The sequence below is a fragment of the Bemisia tabaci genome, chromosome 6 (assembly GCF_918797505.1).
Source record: "Bemisia tabaci chromosome 6, PGI_BMITA_v3".
Taxonomy (NCBI): Eukaryota; Metazoa; Arthropoda; class Insecta; order Hemiptera; family Aleyrodidae; genus Bemisia; species Bemisia tabaci.
In genome coordinates, this window is record NC_092798.1 from 7,501,759 (window position 1) to 7,519,921 (window position 18,163).

At 40.2% G+C, this 18,163-nt stretch overlaps 1 protein-coding gene across 2 annotated transcripts; it reads left to right on the top strand.

Annotated features, from left to right (window-relative positions):
• The first annotated feature begins 3,389 nt into the window (after positions 1–3,389).
• LOC109033420 (uncharacterized) lies at positions 3,390–17,152 on the top strand. Of its 2 annotated transcripts, XM_072301402.1 has the most exons (7): positions 3,390–3,861; positions 4,106–4,223; positions 4,953–5,188; positions 8,510–8,951; positions 11,526–11,871; positions 14,991–15,045; positions 16,139–17,152. In XM_072301402.1, the coding sequence occupies exons 3-7, from the start codon at positions 4,974–4,976 to the stop codon at positions 16,395–16,397; spliced, it is 1,317 nt and encodes a 438-aa protein (XP_072157503.1). In that variant the 5' UTR covers positions 3,390–3,861; positions 4,106–4,223; positions 4,953–4,973; the 3' UTR covers positions 16,398–17,152. The 2 variants fall into 2 exon arrangements, with proteins under 2 accessions (XP_072157503.1, XP_018901570.2); XM_019046025.2 differs by lacking the exon at positions 4,106–4,223 and having other exon boundaries at positions 3,394–3,861.
• The last annotated feature ends 1,011 nt before the right edge of the window (positions 17,153–18,163 follow it).

Consider the following 18,163-nt stretch of genomic DNA (forward strand, 5'->3'; position numbering starts at 1 on the left):
ACACCTCTGTTGTGAAATAGTTGCTTGAGGCGCCGTGGCGCGGCGGCCAGCTGGCCAGCGCCTACAAACCTAAGGGGATACTTCAAGCGTTGCGCAATGCGTGAAGTATCCCCTTAGGTTTGTAGGCGCCTGTGCGCGTTTGGCACGGGCAGCACGCAACTTCGCTATGTGTTAGGCTCTAATATTTAAACTCGCAAAGTCAGCGATTTTCAATTCATGATTTTGACATTTTCGCACACTCTGCATGGATTATTCTCATTTAAACTGATGAAAAAAAAAATATGAATTAAAGGAAAATATAATATGTGTTTTGTAAATTTTAAGGTTGTTCCGTGTCAAATTTGATGATTTCCAAAGCTTTTTAATAGTTTCTTTTATAATTTGTGCTTTTACTGTGCTGCAGCATGGTGTACGCGAAACCAAACACTCAAAATTAGACGTATTTGACTCTAAAAGACGATGTACAAATGGGTTAAAACCAAAGATTGCGTGCTTCTTCTTCCCTTAATTCATTAGTGTATAGTTTCTTTAAACCACGGATCGTTGAGATTAATTAAGTATCATTTTCATGATTATACTTAGTATGTGTGAATAAAGTATATTTTATAGCGAAACCTATCGTAAAAGACCTTTGACTTATCAACTCGGTCTCATCCTCTCAGAGGATAGTCCCCTTAGAGATAGAAACATTCCCAAAGTTTCGTTTTTCTATCCATAACAGTTCAAAAGTTAGAGGGGGAAGCGGAACTTTTGGAACACTCTATAAGACAAATACCTCTGCCAAATATCCAGCGTATAAATATATATATATTTTTTTTAACAATTTCAATACTTGAAACAATTTTTAATACTGACGAGACAATTATTTCAATCCTTGAAGGATTGATTCCTGCCAGCCTGGGTTTTAAGCGTGCCAGTAGGGCTCGCTTTTTGAAATCACTCGGATGTACCAGATTAACCAATGCTATTCAACGGGTCGTCCAAATACTTTTTTCCTCGCACCCGTTTCTTTGTCTTTGAACCATTACACTGTCAAGCCCTGATGGTTTTTTACCAAAAAATCTAATGAACTGCTAATTGGAAACCCTTGAGAACATTTTTCTGTCAAAATCGTATTATTCAATTTGACAGAAACCTCATAGGAGCTTTCTTACGCTCGGAGGACTCAACTCTAGAACCTTCTTTCCCGCCAAAACTCTATAGCCAATGAGCGTCTTGCACTGTAAGTGCAATCTGTGATGAGCCTCGTGACTCATTATACTATGTACTAACCATGGCCCCTGCCGAAATCCACTTAAACCACTACAGTTATCTCGCGATATAGCTTTGGGTGTCCGGTTTCGAGCAAGGCAATAAAAGACGGCGAGGCGATTAACCGATTAACCATTCACCGTCATGCCAGGATCCACCAAATTTTCTCAAAAATTGTTTTCCGTCTATTTAGCGAGTTTTTCTTTACTTTCCGTTGAAGTACAAATAAAAAGAGACCTCATTTGTACAAATCGGCCGAATAGGAGAGAAGTTACAGTTCGAAATCCAAAGAGATTAACTGAACGCGATTTCGATGCACGGCAGTTCGCCCAAATCACGGTCGTGCGCAAATGCCGCATATCAGCTTAAAATCAAGATAATTGGACGGAATCTTTAAAATCAATTTACATTCAACGTTCATGAATCAATATTTTCTCCCAAATTTAGCAAAAAGTACCAATTGATGCAAAAAGCAAAGACGTGAAAATAAGAGGTATTTGTCCAACATTTCAGTTATTCGGCACGCTTTTCCAACATACTCATGTTGGATTTTTTCTTCTTGTTTTTCTTTGTTGAGGCCCGACTTTCCCGGATCGGATCTCATCGTTGAGTTGTGTGTCATCTCTTACGATCCCGATGAATCAATGTATCGGAATATAAATATTTTTCACCAAAAATAAATATAAAAAAAAATCATTTTTTTTCATTTAAGAGAAAACTTGCAGGAGAAAAATGTATAACAGTTTTTATGGTAAGATAATGGTAAAACACACTCACTTGCGTAAAATTGTATAAAATAATAACCGGGACGCGTTTCGGGAGCTTAGCTCCCATCCTCAGCCGCGACTGAAGGTGTTTGTTTACCTCGCAGCTCATTCCGCCAATTTGCCGGGTTGTCATGTTTGTCGTCGATAAATTTGAACAACACATTCGTGGCGCCCGACTCGTCAAAATTGAAATTATGGTCAGGACGCTCACACCGCGTCACACATACTAAGTATAATCATGAAAATGATACTTAATTAATCTCAACGATCCGTGGTTTAAAGAAACTATACACTAATGAATTAAGGGAAGAAGAAGCACGCAATCTTTGGTTTTAACCCATTTGTACATCGTCTTTTAGAGTCAAATACGTCTAATTTTGAGTGTTTGGTTTCGCGTACACCATGCTGCAGCACAGTAAAAGCACAAATTATAAAAGAAAAAATTTAAGTGCTTTGGAAGTCATTTTTGACACCGAACCAGCTTATATTTACAAAACTCACATTGTATTTTCCTTACATACATGTTTTTTTTTTTTATCAATTTGAATGAGAATAATCCATGTAGAGTGTGCAAACAGTTCAAAATCATGAGTAGAAAAACGGTGACTCAGCGACTTTAAAAAATTAATATTGTGTCCTGTAAAAACGACACTACGACACAGGCGAACCTTTCGTAAGAGGAGTCGTTACATTCAACCCTTACGCACTAGGATTTAACGCAATCAATTCAACATGGCCGACGCCAATCCGCCGTAACATACGTGACAGGACGAAATTTTATCAACTTGCGGGTTGATATTTGCATTCCCCTTGCGACGATTAAGACCGTGGTTTTTCCTCACGATTTGCGCCGGAAGCGTCGCACAGTGGATCGAGTCAATTAGAGAGGTCGGACATGAAATTTTTGACTGAAACTGCAAATTTTGATGTTGATTTCGTCACGTTTTAAATTATAAGGGGTGCTAATGGAAGAAAATTTCACGAGAAAACCAATGGAACCACTTTCAGAACCTCAAAGTTTGTGTAAAGGGAGTTATAAGCGGTTAAAGTTTCCAAATTTTGTCCGACCTCTCCTATTGACTCGATCCACTGTGCGTCGTCAGCCAGGTTGAATATTGTGTAGCATCCAAGGATCGGATGGAACGACTCCTCTCAAGAAATGTTCACCTGTGCCGTGGTATTTCTTTTGAAGCGGGAAGTTTAAAAAACGCATAATTTTAACGCAGATTGTGAAGTTAGGAGTATTTAAGACTTTCACGATGCGCTCATCGTGATTTTTGAGCCATTTAAAATAAGAATGAACTATCCTTTTGGCTCAAGCTGAATTTTGCAACAGACCCATTCACAAATTTGTGAAGAGCAAAAGTAAGTTACCTCGGGGACCTTTCGTCTAGACAAAAAGAAAAGAGAACGAAGCAGTAACCGATTATGATTTCAAGTGAAACCACTTAAAACCATCGAATCTACTTGTAGTTGATCACTTCTCTTTTCGACACAGCATACGATAATGATTTGCGTTCGTGCTCTCAACTGAGATATCTCGCTATTGAGCATGGTCATCTTATCGTTAAACCTGTGATACGAGCTACCAAAATTAAAACATCAAAGCCTTATCTGCAATCCCAGTTCACGAATCATTGATGGCTAATTTCTCGGTTTTTGACAGTGTTTTATTGACTATGTTCCTATTTTTATTTTTTAAATTGGAAAGTTCAGTCCTTGACACACGCGATGTTGAATTTTTTTAAATTTCAGTGGTTACAGTTTCAGCTACAACTTTGTTTTTCAAATAATTTAGCTCCGTAGTCCCTTTACTTGGCGCTATATAAGGGCCGCCGTTTGGGTAAGTAGATTATAAAATAAATTTCCACTTTAAAAACTATTTCTCCCTACTATTTTTTTCTTTCAGTATTTATATATTTTTTCTGAATATATTATTTCCCCTAATGTATTTTGCTCCTCTTATTATATAATTTTTATTTCTCTAAATATATTTCTTATCCTTGTAATATATTTTCCTCTCTTTTAATATATTTTCTGCAAAAAGATTTATAAAATTTGTATTTATATTTTCTGGCGACTCGCAGCCAGGTTGTCAGAGTGTGGTGCAATTTGGAATGAGTATTTTTGTGAGATGGGTAGTAACGGACCGAGCTCATCGTAGGAAGTACCAACTTTACCTCCCGTGCAAAACGTTTCTTGAAGGTTCGAATAATGAAAGTATAATGTACTAAAGTATATGTAAAGTAATTTAGGTACTTTTCTACATTTTACCGTGACAATAATTGCACAACGTCCCTTTCAAAGTCTAAATTCACAATTTTTTGCCGTACAATGTGGAGAATGAAGCGTAGATAATTGGCAGGCATTACTATGACAATGGGCCTGTTACATAAACTTTTGCGAGAGCTAAAATAAGAGTTAATTCTATCAGTAATTGTCTTAAAAAGTACGATAAGCGCATTGGCAAAGTTTAAAATGCACTCCTAACTTCATGATCTGCGAAAGAAATTTGCGTTTTTTTGAGCTTCCCGCTTCAAAAGCGATACCACGGCATAATCGATCATTTACTTACTGACCAAAGACGTGAAGACGAAAGATACAGTCCAACATAAGATGTCAAAAAAAAATTAAAAAATTGAGGACCTCATAATGGTTTCATAGAGGAACGACTTAGATAAAAAAAAAAGTACATTTATAAAATATTGATTCATTATTTGACAACAAAGTTTGATCCTTTTAAACAAGTCAGTTCTATTCGTACTAATTACAACTCGTCTGAGTTTATCTTACGGACATTCAAATAATACAAAAAGAAATACCTAGATACGAAGTTGAGTCTGATCTTGATGTGGTTTATCTTCCTCAATAAAAGTGATTTACATATTATGCCCATTTACTTTTGAAATCGTATTGAATGAAGTGTTTTCTCAGGAACTTTTATCACTTGATCAAATGGACCTAGAGGAACAGCTGAATACGGTTATATTCCCGGAAGCAGTGAACGGTGGTTGCTTTGGGGATGACGTGGAAAAATTCATCCGTTTCAAAGTGATGAGCCGCCCAGGCACACCTTACTTCTGCTCGGATACGATTTTTGGTGATGTCCTCGTGGAGAATACAGCAGGCCTACGTTTTGAAGTGCCAGTCATCGTAAAAACGAATAGCAGGTTTTACAATACACTAGCTGTATTTATTAAGAAAACAGTTTGTTAACGTTTGTTAGTCGTGTTGCACCGAGCAGCGTATCTCTTAGAGAGAAATTTGTGCTTGCGTGTGAGTTTTTTTCCTCTGTAGTGAGATATCAGCTTTATGCTGAATTGAACGAACGTTGCCTAAAAAACTCCAACATAAATTTTCAGTTTACTGATTCAAATTTAAGATAAGGAGTCATTTTTCTTGTAATAGTTGGTTTTGAACTCATCGAGTATGTTGAGTTTGCTCTGAGCGAAATTTTAAAGAAAAACATATTGCAGTGCCCACTGCAAACACTGTCCAGTATCTCATCAGAAAAAGTGTAGTTTTTTCTAGAGGCAATGTTTTCAAGAGACCCGGCACAGCTATTTTACCTATAATGTAAAAGATACTCCCGAAAAGTCAACGTTCAAATTCGCCTAATGACGATTCATGACCAAAACTTTGAGCAATTGGTTTATCTTAACCTAATTTTTAAAACAAAATTCCTAGCAACGTGCTCACCCTAACATTCACTAGTCATCATAAGGCAAATTTCATGCTCATACAGGGTTATTCAAAAGTTACGCACCACTGACCATAACTTTAGTTCTAATTATGATATCGATTTGCGGTTTGTGGCGTCCTTCCTCATATCGAGGGGGAAACTTTTTGAGGTACTTTTCACTTCTTCACCCCCCCCAGGGGGAGGGGGGGCGGGGGGCAACTCAAAAATTTCAAATGGCAACCCCCATCATGTGATACATCGTTAGAAAGAGCATAAAAAAAGAAAATTTTTGGCGCAAACCGGGAGTCAATCTGACCCCCCTGTCAAAAGTTAGGGGGGTCCAAAGGTTATTTAGGGGGTCCGTACCTTCATTTTTTAGAGTAGCTTCAGCGGCTCTTGGACATACCGTTTCTCTTTTCAAAGAATCCTCGAATACTCCAAGTCTGATACCGAAGTCTTCATATTGCCCCCGGGCCACCACAGCCCCCCCCGTAGGGGGGGATGGGCCTGTTACAATGAAACATTGCATTAAAATGCGAAAAGTCACAGAAGAGCTTCAATCTTAGCATCAAATCCGAGTGGAACTTCTTGCCAATGTTAACGCAAACGCAGCCTGCGACTTTAAAGTGAGTTTTCAAAACTCTTAGCCCCCTGCCCCCCCTCGTTTTTGGTTGCAGAGCGGGTAAAAACCGGGAAATTCACTACAAATAATGCCCGAAACTAATGTCCAACTTGAGGAGGACCCTTGAAACGTTGCGATCAGTCGGAGCATTGAAACACAAGGACTGCCACCCACTTTAAGGACGGAAACATCCATAAAACCCCCGCTGCCCCCCTCTTTTTTCGTTGCAGAGCTGGTAAGAACCGGGCATCATTTCTGGCGATTTTCCCGGTTTTTACCCGCTCCGCAACGAAAAATGAGGGGGGCAGCGGGGATGTTTTGGATGTTTCCGTACTTTAAGGGGGTGGCAGTCCTTGTATTTCAATGCTCCGACTGATCGCAACGTTTCAAGGGTCCTCCTCAAGTTGGACATTAGTTTCGGGCATTATTTGTAGTGAATTTCCCGGTTTTTACCCGCTCTGCAACCAAAAATGAGGGGGGGCAGGGGGCTAAGAGTTTTGAAAACTCACTTTAAAGTCGCAGGCTGCGTTTGCGTTAACATTGGCAAGAAGTTCCACTCGGATTTGATGCTAAGATTGAAGCTCTTCTGTGACTATTCGCATTTTAATGCAATGTTTCATTGTAACAGGCCCATCCCCCCCTACGGGGGGGCTGTGGTGGCCCGGGGGCAATATGAAGACTTCGGTATCAGACTTGGAGTATTCGAGGATTCTTTGAAAAGAGAAACGGTATGTCCAAGAGCCGCTGAAGCTACTCTAAAAAATGAAGGTACGGACCCCCTAAATAACCTTTGGACCCCCCTAACTTTTGACAGGGGGGTCAGATTGACTCCCGGTTTGCGCCAAAAATTTTCTTTTTTTATGCTCTTTCTAACGATGTATCACATGATGGGGGTTGCCATTTGAAATTTTTGAGTTGCCCCCCGCCCCCCCTCCCCCTGGGGGGGTGAAGAAGTGAAAAGTACCTCAAAAAGTTTCCCCCTCGATATGAGGAAGGACGCCACAAACCGCAAATCGATATCATAATTAGAACTAAAGTTATGGCCAGTGGTGCGTAACTTTTGAATAACCCTGTATAAATCGTCGCTTCGCTGACATTAGGGCGTAACTACAAATTGAGATGAGCCCGGGGAAGCAGTAAGTTGTATGGACGGTAGAGTTCACTGGAGAGGTTAGTTATACCCTTATGTCAGGTGGGGGACGAAATCACCATTGGGCCGAAAGGGTAACTTTGCATGGTGGCAACGATCATGGTGTCAACAAACCAAAAATCTGATCATGGAGTCAACGATTGTTGACGTCGTGATCAGGCAGTAAAACACAAAAATGGGCCCTGAGCATGGTGTCAACGATCACGGTGTCAACAAACAGAAAAATATCTTCCTTGTGAGTAAAATTAAAAAATTAAGTGTACAGGAGAGGTCTGGGTCACGTATAGTTGGATTAGGTTAGTTTAGGTCAGGACATGTACGGTTAGATTAAGTAGGTAAGGTTAAAGTTATGTAGGGTAAGGTCGGGGAAAGTTAAGCTCTGTGAAAGTGGGATAGGTCTTTTAAGGTGAAGTTGGGTAAGGTTAGGTTAGGTTAGGTTAGGTTAGGTTAGGTTAGGTTAGGTTAAGTTAGGTTAGAGTAAATAACACAAGAAAAACAAGACTTGAAATTTAAAAGGTGTTATTGAGGCAAGTTTTAAGTTTCGTTGACGTCGTGATCGTTGACACCGTGATCATTTTTCAGAAGGGTCAGAATTTTTTATTTTTGGATGATCATGGTGTCAACAAAAACTTAGAAAAACTGTTTGTTGACACCATGATCGTTGACACCATGCTACGTAATCGGCGGAAGGTAGCATTGACCTCCAAACTAAACTATTGCCTCACCAAATTATGGAGTGGGACGGACTTTGTTACACCCTGTATATAAAAATAAAGGTAATAAAAATAAGTAGATCTCTAACCATTGTGATGCCATTTTTTTATTTATTACATTTTCATGAGGCCTTTCGGCTTATGCCATCATCAGAGCATAAAAAAAATGAAAAAATGTAATAATGACAGCATAATGATTAGAAATCTACTTCTTTTTCTTACTTTTAATTTTATTTTTGTTTATATTTTATATTCGCGACCTCTCCAAGCATGTTTAAATATAATTATTTATTCAGCGCTCGACACTGTCCATTTTTCTCGCAGGAGTAGCAGGGGTGGCTTTCCGTCCAAAACTTTTTTGGATGCTATGTTCCACAACGAGGTGTTATTCTACTCGAAGATCGTGCCCTCTCTCCGGAAATACGACGAATACGACATCTTGTCCGCAAGTTTTCCGGATTTCGTGTGCGGGAGAGCTATCGACGGCCAAAATTCTGAGGAGGACTTAATCATCCTGAAGGATCTTCGTCAGAGAGATTTCCAGCCATACGTAGCAAGGGAAAGTGAAAAGAAAAGAGGATTAAGGGCCACAGTTTTGGATGACAACCATCTGGCGCTTATATCGGATAGATTGGGCGGATTCCACGGATTATCAATGGCATGGCGAAGGGAAGACCCGGCTGATTTTGAAGAAGTAACAGCCGAAATAAAAAATTTTGATGAAGCTGAGCTTTTTCGAAAGTTTTGTAGTATTGAATGCAAAGAGGTGATAAATCCCTCGATGATTTTGTTGTCTACATAAGCGAATCCAGACACTTCGAACGGATTGGGGTGCAAGAGGGGTCTGGGGGGAAGGGGGGGTCCTTCCAGAAAATTTTAAAGCATCTAATACGCAGCTTGAGTCAATTTCGCTATGAATAACTACCATATAACTGAATACTCTTTCCTCTGTCCTCCGTTCCTTCTTGCTTGCTTTGTTTCCTTTTTCTTCCTCCTTTTTCGGGCGAACGGAGGGAGGAGCGTGCGCACGATCTACTCACATATTGTCATATTTTATCTTCATATAAAATCATATTTTGAGCCGAAAAATAGATCGTAAATGTTAAGTACTTTGACTTCCGGACACCTATAGGCGACAAATGGGCTTTTACTGTACCCTGCTGTTTCATTTCTAGTGCATTTTCCGCGAGAAATATGAATGTAATGTCTTTGAGATATATTAGTGTATTTGGTGAAGGCCTCAACAGTAGTTGAGCGATGAATTAGTTTTCTATTTTGACCTATAATGATGTTTCACAGAATATGCATTAAGACTATGTAGTTTCATTTGAAATCATTAATATCTCGTCACCTTCCAGGCAAAGCATCACAAGCGCCGTGCGACGTTTAAAAATTTCCGCCGCCATTTTATTTCTTTACCGAGAAATTGTTGGTTGAATCTGTTTGGAAATTTCACTAAATTTTATCGGCAGCACAAAGAAAATTCAGTGAAATTTTCGGACAGCTTCGTTGAACAATTTCTCTGTAAAAAATAAAATGGCGGCGGAAAGAGCCATGCACAAATTCGCCCGTTTTTGGGCCCTCGAAATTGGGGTCGGTGTGAGGTTTTTTTTTCATCTATAGGGTGACCCTTTACACATAATAAAATTTCAGATTGAGTATACGCACCGTTTTTGAGATATGGGGGGGCAAAGTCCCCGATTTTTACTCATATTTGCAGGTATTTTATAGTCGAACTTCGGCTGCTACAAGGTACCGGATGTAGATATTGAAGCGCGGTTTGCGGTGATTTGTCAAGCTATTTCTGGATTATTTTTTCACATCTTTTACAAACCCGCAAATGGTTTTTGGGGGGGGGGGGGGGGGGAGCTTTATTCATATTATCATGACCGTTCGTATACGTCTTACTGGCATTAATTGCTTCGTTCTCGACTCCTCTCCACGCCGTAATCATGATGGTATTTTCTGTTAGGAATCTTTCTTCTTCTTTATATTTGACCAATTCTAATGTTGTCTCCCCCTTTCTCCCTTTTTAACCTCCCCCCCCCCCCCAATTCTAAACACTCCCTCTCAAGTGTATATTCCTGTGCGGCAGATATGAAGGTGTTATTTGTGGGGAATTATTTTTCTGTCTTTATGGTTCATAAACTTTGACCCCACCTATTTCCTCCTTCCCCCCTTTACCCCTGTTTCACCCCCCCCCCAATTTCCACCGTACCTTACTCGAAGTTGTCTGCTCCCTCCGCAGCAGAAATGAGGATGTTTCCAGCGAAGAATTTTTTACTTTTTTAAACTCAATACAAGGGAGACACCCCCCACCCTTTTTTCTCTTTCCCATCCCCCCTCACTAGTTCATATTTCCTACCTTATTCCCTCTTTCCACTGCCCCCCCCCTCTTTTCTCTTTTTTACATGCTTGAATACTTTTTTTTGTGAGAGTATAATAGTTATCGGATAGTGTAATAGTTACCGGAAACATCCTCATTTCTGCTGCAGAGGGAGCAGACAACTTCGAGTAAGGTACGGTGGAAATGGGGGGGGGGGTGAAACAGGGGTAAAGGGGGGAAGGAGGAAATAGGTGGGGTCAAAGTTTATCAACCATAAAGACAGAAAATAATTCCCCACAAATAACACCTTCATATCTGCCGCACAGGAATATACACTTGAGAGGGAGTGTTTAGAATTGGGGGGGGGGGGGGTTTAAAAAGGGAAAAAGGGGGAGACAACATTAGAATTGGTCAAATATAAAGAAGAAGAAAGATTCCTAACAGAAAATACCATCATGATTACGGCGTGGAGAGGAGTCGAGAACGAAGCAATTAATGCCAGTAAGACGTATACGAACGGTCATGATAATATGAATAAAGCTCCCCCCCCCCCCCCGAAAAACCATTTGCGGGTTTGTAAAAGATGTGAAAAAATAATCCAGAAATAGCTTGACAAATCACCGCAAACCGCGCTTCAATATCTACATCCGGTACCTTGTAGCAGCCGAAGTTCGACTATAAAATACCTGCAAATATGAGTAAAAATCGGGGACTTTGCCCCCCCATATTTCAAAAACGGTGCGTATACTCAATCTGAAATTTTATTATGTGTAAAGGGTCACCCTATAGATGAAAAAATACCTCACACCGACCCCAATTTCGAGGGCCCGAAAACGGGCGAATTTTAGCCCTTTTTGTGCAAGGCTCTTTTTAAACGTCGCATGGCGCTTGTGATACTTTGCCTGAAAGGTGACGATCTCAATTTGTTCTAAAACCGCACTCATGCGCCTTGTCCCTACGTTCCGCGAGAGATCTCCAAGTATGTTTAACGATGCCAGTGATGTTGTATTTCAGATTTTTAAAGAGTGTCTGTTTCGAGGCGTGGAGCCTTTGCAGAGAGAGCCCAAATATAGGGACCGCTTGACCGATTTGTGCGCAACCCTGGAGAATGCCGAGGCGCGATTTGAAGAGAGTGCGGCCGCCGCAGGGCCTTTACCCGTGGTGGCTCACGGGGATATACACTTGGGCAACATGATGTTCAAATACGGCGCCGATGGCACACTAGTCGACGTGGCGTTCTTCGATTTCGGCATGATAAAAGTCTGCTCGCCCGCCATCGATCTATGTCATGTGCTGTTCGATAACCTGCCTCCGGAGATGAAACGGGATCACTGGAGCGGTCATCTGCATCAGTACTATGGTTTGTGGATTTCATCCATAGAGCACATAGAGTCGTAATGTAAATGGGAGAGCTGGTGCCATGTTCTGCTCGACGAATTCCGAGCCCGGTGTGCGCCGAGTTCGGGTCGCTTTTTCGATACATTTTCGATCCAAAATGGCGGTGTGGAATACGTGGTAATTCCTATCTCCGTTGTTGTTGTTGTTGTCATCGGATGGCCGGGTACCCGTGTATCGCAAACAATCGATTATGTATCGAAAAAGTGACCCAGCGTCACACAGGAGTCTCGGAATTCGAGACATGGAAAATGCTTAAAAGTGGCGTCAGCTCTCCCAATTACATTACGACTCTATGTACTCTATGATTTCATCGCCTTTTAACCACCGCTTTCACCAAAATGGGACGCGTCTCTGCCAAACGGAGCCAAAGAGAGGTGGGAAAGAAGGGGTTTGCTCGTGTGGGTCGAGGGTCTCAAGCATGAATGGGAATCATGAAGCGCCAGTGACGTCAGTGGCGACGCGGCGTGCGTGGGGAGTCTTTAAATCATGAGTCTTGTCCACAACACTCTTGTCACATGCCCATGGCTCATGAATGCCGCATTCACTCGGCACATACCGCCGTGCTAAGGAAGATTGCCGTATAAACATTCGAGAGTTGCCAAATTTCTTCCACTAAAATGTTTATTTAAGGGGAAATTTATGATTATTTTTCCCCGAGATTTTCAGGAACTTCGGATGAAATTGCGAACAAAATTATCTGAAAATGTTGAAGAAAAATTTTCATTATTTTAACGGGAAAGTCGTGTTTTATCTGAGGAAATTTTGCAATGCTTGAAGGCTCATACGGCTTTCTTCCTTAGTACGGCAGCATAGTTCCGTTTGACAGAATGTAAAATCCCGCTTTTTAATTTCTTCAAAGTGAATCACGTCCACTTAAATATACGTTGTTTCTTATCCAGCGTTCTTGAGTGCACCCTATCGTTCCCACCTGTCCATAGTTCCGTTTGATAGAAATGTGTCCCACTAAGATGACCAGCTCTGCAAAGTTACTCGTCTCGATTACCGATGGATCACTAGACCATGGGCAAATTCTGACTTGCGAATACATATCTCTGCAGGTAAATGACGCATGGGACACGATGCGCACATAAAAAATCCAAAAAAGTAACTCAGAAACTGAGAAACACGCAGATCAAAAAGCGCAACTTTTCCGCAAAGAGCCTCCCAAAATAAGGGCTGACTTTCGCCCCTTCTTCGGTATTCGATTTGACCATCGAACGAAGGTTTAATTCGTACCCCGTTGCCTGAAGTCAATGATTCGCCTGCAAATGGCGGGGTATGCAATATGACTGGCGTGACGCACGAATAGTGGTATCAGAATTTTGCATAATGTTTACGGATTGATTTGAAGGCGCTCTTCTGTATCCATTGTGAGTGGCCTTTTAGAATGATGTTGACCAAAAAGTTCATAATTTTGGGAAGTGAATATGGTTTTCTACATCTTCTGTTGGATATTTTTCCACTACTTGTACATGAAAACAGTAGGGAAGTAGAAACTATACCTTCAGAATCAAAGACTCGAATCTCGTTCATGTTATGTATAGTTAACAAGCGACAATTTCAAATTGGTTTTTGCTTTATTGTAACAATCATCAGTGAAAAATGATAAAGGATTGGACCGCTGTAGTACATAAGTTCCATCATTTTCCCGCCTCTTGCGCGTTTGAAATTCCGTCGTGTTTTCGGACTTTTTGAAAGCGCGATTTTGGCTCAAAAAATATGTAAAATTTCTCCATGTAATCTAATCACATGGTACTTTCAGAATATCAAATAGAAAACACAAGTTTCAAAGTCGTCTTTTTTTATGTCGTCGGTCGCTTACCGATGGCATCGCTGTGATTGCGACTGATGGTTACGCCCATTTTTCTCTATCCAATCACAGACAACTTGACTTTGTTATGACGACAGAGGACGACGCGATCACGGGATTACGCTACTAAAAAATTGTTAGAGGTTAGGTTTCACTGATGGTGCTCCATGGAGACACTCCGGACTCGGGTTACGAGTGATTGCGGCTGATGGCGTCAAAGCGTCACGTGACTGATGGTCTAGCTCAGTTTGACAAACTAAGCTCCGCCCATTTCTGATGGCATCAACGAAACAAAACACGAATGATTGCGCAGTGACGGCGACTGATGGCGACCGATGGCATAAAAAAAGACGACTAATGACTCATTCCACTCGTCCACAGGTAGCTGGGCCACGGGTCGGTACACTGCCGCCCTGAAGAAAAACTCCGTATGAGCCTTCAGGCGTTGCCAAATTTCCTTCGACAAATCACTTGTTTTCAGGAAAATTTGTGAATATTTTTTCTCCAATTTTTCAGAGGATTTTGTTCGTAATTTTATCTAAAAAGTTGGAAAATTTTCATGAGAAAGATGCATAACTTTCTTCAAAAATACATGTTTTATTCGGGGAAATTTGGCAACTCTAGAATGTCCATACGGCGTTCTTCCTTAGCACGGCAGTATGGTGAGCCCATGCGCGCAGCCCATAATTTTTTTTCATTTCCAAATAACGTGACTTTTTCCTGAATTTTCCCTATCGTCGCGCAAAACTCCCATTCAATTTTTTTCTTTTCAAATTCGCTGACTTACTAAACTGTGCGCGAAATGACCATATCTGAAGATACAAATAATGCAGAATAGCGCAATTTGTGTTTTTGTGTTGTTTTGTTTATTCGCCATCCAATAACGGTATTACAGAATTAAAAATACATCAAAAGAAAATAGAAATATCACTAGAGAAATAATGAATATAGATACAAAATGGTTAATCAATTATAGGGTGACTGGCGGAATCACTGTTAGGCATAACATAGCAACAGCCATAACATAGACATTGAATAGCACAATTGTTAACATTCTCTCTCTATAGGCAGCAGCGAAGTTGCTATGTCGAGGGGCTACTCACTAAATTTCGTGTGTACGATTCAATCTGTAATAACCGTTCAAGTATATGTATCGACAGGTTCTCTAGAGATAGTCAAAAGAAAATGGATGTCAGAATATTTAATTTGCGGTTAATTTCCTTTTGAATTTTACCGATGTAGTGAGAACACGATTTTCAACTTTTCCATAGGCGCTCTGTGTCGTCAGCTGGGCGACCGCCGACCGAAGCCATCTTTCGAGGAGGTTGATTTAGACCACAGATTAGTCCAGATCGCTAACATCGGCGGAGGAGCGTGAGTAGTTTTGTGAGCGCCATTGGCGGGAAAATCCATGGGCATTTAAAACTAGGAACCAAAACTGAAATTTTGGCTATTTTCAGCAGATTTTCGGCGGGAGAATACTTCTTTTTCAGATTTTTGTGGGATGAAACGTTCCGAAGAATTCAAGAATTAGTTTCTCAGTAGAATTTATGTGGTTCAATATTTCCAGATTAAATAATTAAGGTGGAAATAAATAAAGAAGGAGAATTAATTAAAATACGAGTAAACAAGGCTAAAAATTATTGAAACACTAAAAGGTAAGACGTTTCGAGCTGCTTCCAGCTCATTTTCAGCTGCAAAAACACATAAAAACAAGTAAAAAATTGAGTGGCGACCTGACCTCAGCCGTTATCACGTAACCACTCATAATAACGGCTGGGGTCAGGTCGCCACTCAATTTTTTACTTGTTTTTGCAGCTGAAAATGAGCTGGTAGCAGCTCGAAACGTCCTGCCTTTAAGTGTTTCAATAATTTTTAGCCTTGTTTACCCGTATTTTAATTAATTCTCCTTCTTTATTCGTATAATCGGGCTATGTTTTTGTGCTTTATCGGTGGAAATAAACAAATCAGAGTTCATCAGTATACTGAGTAGATAACATTATTGAAAAAATTTGCAGATTATAATATATCATATTTTTGAAGTTTAAAGCCTTAGAAACCGAAAATTAAAGCAAAATCCTGCCAAAATGAGACTTTTGGTTCCTAGTTTTGAATTCCCGCCAGGCCCCCATGAGAGCAGTTAATTGCTACCAACTGTTGTAAGAATATTGGAACAGAATACTTAGCATAACAGTACTTGATAAAATCTTATTTGATCAAAAACCATTATTACACATTACTATTTATACTTTTTTCAAGCTTTATAATCAGATTCAATAGGAAATTTCTCTCGATCTGGTCAAGTTCTTTCACTACTGGTAGTGCCATCAATTTTCTAAAGTTGCCTAACCTGTAGCAAAAATTACTCACGCTTCTGAAGCATTGGCTAGATTGGATGTTAGCGATCTGGACTAATCTGTGATTTAGACATTCGCAGGAAGGGAGTCCACGCCTACTACATCATCGCGGCTTGCTTGCCGGCTTCAGCGATGAGAAGGAAAGGGGGAACTGGATTCCCTGAGCAACCAGATCCAGAAAATTTGGACGAAACGGAACTACAGGAGGCTATGAAGACTTACAGGCGGAATATAAGAGAACTAGGGGGTGCCGCCGTCACTGAGATCCTAACTGAAATCGTCAGACTTATGATCGATGAGGAGTTCCTTTTTGAACGTTGAGACAGGGATGATTCTCACGGGTTATCAGCACTTTGATGTATATGCACGTTTTTTATGTATATGCACATTTTTTATGTGTATGCACATATTTCATGTACGAGTATATGCACATTTATATGCAATATTTTTATGTATACGCGCACTTTTTATGTATATGCACATTTTTTATGTATATGCATCTGCCAAATTTTTTGTAAAGACGGCAAAAGCCTAGGATGCTGAATGTCTGAAAATAAAATAGTTAGTTAGTTAGTTAATATATCTTTAGACATTCAGCGTCAACTAACATTTTTGATGTATATGCACATTTTTCATGTAAATGCACATTTTTTTGTATATATGCAATTTGAAAACGCCTCGTTTGAATGTTTATTCGACCCCTCCTATATTGAAATGAGGGGCGGCTAAGTTGAGACGGAGGAAAGTATTTTTAGTGTCCTTGAAAATATCGCACACGCCCGGTGTTCCTTAAAACGGGTTTTGATCAGGATGAGTTTTTAGATCTTTAGAAAAACAAGAATCCAGAAGTTTATATTTGTTTTCTTCACACTTCACGGCTATATTTTGGAATTTGAACACAAAAAGGTCTTCGAGCGACCAGAAATGCTACAAAAATGTACCCAAAAACGGTTTGCAAGGAATGAGTCTATGGTACGTGTAGACTTGAAATCGCGGAAAATCAAAATCTTGGCAGATCCTTTTTTCGAGATATTGTAATTTGAAATTTTCATTGTAAATGCATGTATTCTACTGATTTTGATCCTCCTTTTTATTTATGTGCCCATTGAATCGGTGTTGATCGGTTCACGTTTTTATTTTTCGAATTCATGCCGATCGAATACATGCCCTCTCGTTACATGCAGACTTCCAATCATGTTCTTTTTTATAACTGAACAATTCGCCTTCAGCTGCGTCTTCAGCAATTGTTGTTATGAACATGTTGTGCGTGCTGATTTCAGCAAATTACATAGTTAACTCTCTGAAGGCGTTTTATGTGCGCAAGTAGCGCAATCTGTTGGAGTACGAACAAAGTAGGAATTGAGCGATTCATTCAATCTCACTTCCTTGGTTCTCCAAAAAGGCGCTCTCCTTCACCACATTAAACGCCTTCAGAGAGGCAACTATGTAATGAGCTGAGATCAGTAGGCACAACATATCTGCAACAACAATTGCTGCGGACGCAGCTGAAGGCGAATTGAAAATAACCGTATGATACACGTTTAAAACATATTAGCTCTTCAATTAATACTGTTACCAACAGAGATTCGTATTTTATGGTCTTTTAATGGGAGATTCTCGAAATAACTTTCAAAATTCACTAAAACTCTCTACCACTCTTTGGTGCAATAGGACTTAATTATCTCTCAAGAAATTCCCTTCTTGTTATTCCCAAGCCGGATAAACCTTTTGATTTGCCTCAGCTGAAGACTCTTGTATTTTTCCTGTGTACGATAATTTCGCGACGGTCGGCGTGGCGCCAGCGTGCTGCGGCACTTCGAGTTACTATTTTGCCACGAAGCGCGAAGGTATTGCACTGTATCATACGAGATTGAAGGTACCCCAACGTATCATGATTGATGGCATCTTTCAAAAGCACGAAGTTCCCTTCCAAAATAATTCGAGTGACTACTAAAAAAAGAGAGCTGTAGTCGAAAAAAGTATTAAGTCCTGGTATCCGTATTCAATAACGTTTAGCGTGATTTTTTAATTTCATTTGAGAAAAAAGTGCTTTGATTCAAGCAGAAATATGCTCATATTGTCGAGAG